Source organism: Myotis davidii, unplaced genomic scaffold (assembly GCF_000327345.1).
Source record: "Myotis davidii unplaced genomic scaffold, ASM32734v1 scaffold290, whole genome shotgun sequence".
In the NCBI taxonomy this organism is placed as follows: Eukaryota; Metazoa; Chordata; class Mammalia; order Chiroptera; family Vespertilionidae; genus Myotis; species Myotis davidii.
Window position 1 is genome coordinate 2,724,554 of NW_006285049.1, and position 3,414 is coordinate 2,727,967.

Sequence of the window (3,414 nt, forward strand, 5' to 3'; positions counted from 1 at the left end):
CCGGAGCACCGAGACGGTCCCTTCAGCCGAGCCATGAAGAGAGCCCGAGAGAACTCACCGGAGCCGGCGGAGACGGTGCCTGCGCCCGGGGTGGCTGCTGCCGCCGCGGCTCCCTAAAACTCCCAAAGTTGAGAGCCAGCGAGAGGCTGCCGCCCGCCGGGAGCCCGAGGGAAAGGAATTCGGAAGATGCGCGAGTGACAGACAGACCGACAGGCGCACAGACCTTCAGAAGACACCACCGTGGGCAGCCTATCCCGAGTCCGCGAGGCTCCTCCGCTCTGTGAGTTGTGTTCTGGCCGGGTGGCTCGCTAAGTATTTCCGTTTAATTGTTTATAGCTTGCGTTTGTGTATTTTTGAGTCTATTGGAGGGAGTTTAAAACAAAAATACAGGATGCACCTTAAAACAGTATTGAATTTCTGATGTCGAGACGGTGGTTTTGGTAGATTGTGGCTGTACATGTCTGTAAACAAGAGTAGCCCAGGAAAAACTGCGTTTAACAGTAAAAAGGCAACGCAGGCTCCCCCATGTGAGACAAAACCTCCATTTCCAAAGTTACTAGAAAGAAAGCAAGGTGCGGCTGTTACGGGTTAATGGGTGGGAGTTAACTTTGCTTTTTTTTTTTTTAACCCGTCTTTAAATATTGCTTACCAGATTCACTGGTGGGAGGTCGAGCTGGCCACGCAAAGACGCCTGGAAGAGACTGCGAGGCGACCAGAATGTCTTTGCGTTTGCACACACTGCCCACCCCGCCGCGAGTTGTCAGACCCTGCTGCAGGGAACTGCTGTGTTTGCTGGTGATCACAGTGACCGTGAGCCCGGGCGCCACCGGGGTGTGCCCCACCGCCTGCATCTGTGCCACCGACATCGTGAGCTGCACCAACAAAAATCTGTCCAAGGTGCCTGGGAACCTTTTCAGATTGATTAAGAGACTGGATCTGAGCTATAACAGAATTGGGCTTCTGGATTCTGAGTGGATTCCGGTATCCTTTGGAAAGCTGAACACCCTCATTATTCGTCATAACAACATCACCAACATCTCCATGGGCAGTTTTTCCACAACTCCAAATCTGAAGTGTCTTGACTTATCCTCCAATAAGCTGAGGGCCGTGAAAAGCGCCGTGTTCCAAGAGTTGAAGGTTCTGGAAGTGCTCCTGCTCTACAACAATCACATTTCCTATCTCGATCCTTCAGCGTTCGGAGGGCTCTTCCAGCTGCAGAAACTCTACTTAAGTGGAAACTTCCTCACGCAGTTTCCCATGGATTTGTACGTTGGAAGGTTCAAGCCGGCAGAACTGATGTTTCTGGATGTTTCTTATAACCGGATCCCCGTCCTGCCAACCAACCGTATAAGTTCAGTGCCAGGAAAGCAGCTGAGAGGCATCCACCTTCATGGAAACCCATTCGTCTGTGACTGTTCCCTTTACTCATTGCTGACCTTTTGGTATCGTAGGCACTTTAGCTCAGTGATGGATTTCAAGAACGATTATACCTGTCGCCTGCGGTCTGACTCTAGGCGCTCCCGCCAGGTACTTCTGCTCCAGGATGGCCTTTTGAATTGCTCCGACAGTATCATCAATGGCTCCTTCCGTGCACTTGGCTTTATTCATGAGGCTCAAGTTGGGGAAAGGTTGATTGTTCACTGTGACAGCAAGACTGCTAGTTCCAATACTGATTTCATATGGGTGAGCCCAGACAACAGCCTGCTAGAGCCGGACACAGAGATGGAAAACTTTCACGTGTTTCACAATGGAACCCTGGTCATAGAAAGTCCTCGTTTCGAGGATGCTGGAGTGTATTCTTGTATTGCGATGAACAGGCAGCGCCTGTTGAATGAAACTGTGGATGTCACAATAAACGTGAGCAATCTCACCATGAACAGATCCCATGCCCATGAGGCATTTAACACAGCTTTTACCACTCTTGCAGCCTGTGTGGCCAGTATCGTTTTGGTACTTTTGTACCTCTATCTGACACCGTGTCCCTGCAGGTGTAAAGCCAAGAGACAAAAAAGTGCACTAAACCAAAGCAATGCCCATACATCTATTCTCAGTCCTGGCCTGGCTGGTGATGTCCCAGCGGATGGACGGAAGGCAGGTGCCAGTAAAAGAGTGGTGTTTTTGGAACCCTTGAAGGATACTGCAGCAGGGCAGAATGGGAAGGTCAGGTTCTTTCCCAGTGAAACTGTTATAGCTGAGGGCATCTTAAAGTCCTCCAGGGTGAAATCCGACTCAGATTCGGTCAATTCAGTGTTTTCAGATACACCCTTTGTGGCGTCCACTTAATTTTGTGCCTGTATTTTATGATGTAGTAATTTAATCTCTCCATCTTTAACTTTGTGTGTGCAAAATAAGCAGCAGGATTGAAATTAGTTTTGGTTTTTGAAATACAACCAAATGGTCTTTTTAAATGGTTGATAGGAACCGTGGTAAGGCACGTTGTTTCCTCAATGAGCCAGAGAAAGATGGGGTTGTTTCCAAGGTTTAGTTCTAGGTAATGATACCTTAGTCTTAGCACCACTGATCATGTCAAAGCTGACCTGCACGTGATTTGACTGACATTGTCCTTTTAATCAGGATTCTTGAAAGAAAAGAAAGTAAACTGTATTAGTATACTTTAAAAAGAGACTTCACTAATTACAGACCAAAGTTGAGTTATTTTAAAGAAACGTGTTAGTGTCCTATTTCATTTGGAAGAACCAAACAGCTATTATTTATACAGCAGAAAAAGTTAGATTTGGGGATAATTCAGCTAAATTCATCATTTCAGGCTAAAGAGACTTCACTGATAAAGTTTACTACGTACTGTCACATCCCGTATAATGTTAGATAAATAGTGCAATCAAGGTACATTTGTTTGTCTTCTTTCCAGTCTGTAAATTTCCTATCCTTGTACAAAAGATCTTACGGAAAGTTTAAAGTCATTATTTGTTGCCATAAATATGTAGGTGTCAATACCAAAATGTCTGGGTAACTTCTTAAACTTTTGTTCTAGTCAATTAGTATTTGTTTATGTGCTTGTGTGTATGTAAATTTTAAATTATATGAACTATTATATAGATCCTACTGTACTGTGCATTGGACATTTGAATTAATGTAAGTATATGTATTGTGTGACTTGATGTTCTGTTTTATTTAGCTACCTAAAAACATAAATCTAAGATGTTTCATGTGATCAGATTGTTCTGGTTTGTGTAAAGCATGCACTATAGCAGATATCTCTCCAGAGGTCTTGGAGTTATAATATTGAATTTATTTTTTTTAAAAGGAAAAAAGCCTCGATTTATACCTTCTATATCACGTTACTTTGATAGTATTATGCACTTCAACCAGGTTTGGAAGACGTGTGAGCTCTGATTTTGCAACATGTGAGAGCCCAGCAGACTTCCTTCTCTCCATCATCTGCTATGAGGTAAC

General features: G+C 44.7%; 1 protein-coding gene across 1 annotated transcript; it reads left to right on the forward strand.

Moving 5' to 3' along the window:
• Positions 1-6: 6 nt before the first annotated feature.
• Positions 7-3,172, forward strand: AMIGO2 (adhesion molecule with Ig-like domain 2). Its single transcript, XM_006755514.2, has 2 exons — positions 7-280; positions 653-3,172. The coding sequence occupies exon 2, from the start codon at positions 718-720 to the stop codon at positions 2,281-2,283; it is 1,566 nt and encodes a 521-aa protein (XP_006755577.1). The 5' UTR covers positions 7-280; positions 653-717; the 3' UTR covers positions 2,284-3,172.
• The last annotated feature ends 242 nt before the right edge of the window (positions 3,173-3,414 follow it).

Excerpts from the sequence above, each read along its gene's own strand:
- AMIGO2 (XM_006755514.2), top strand. The coding sequence starts at position 718 with ATGTCTTTGCGTTTGCACACACTGCCCACCCCGCCGCGAGTTGTCAGA.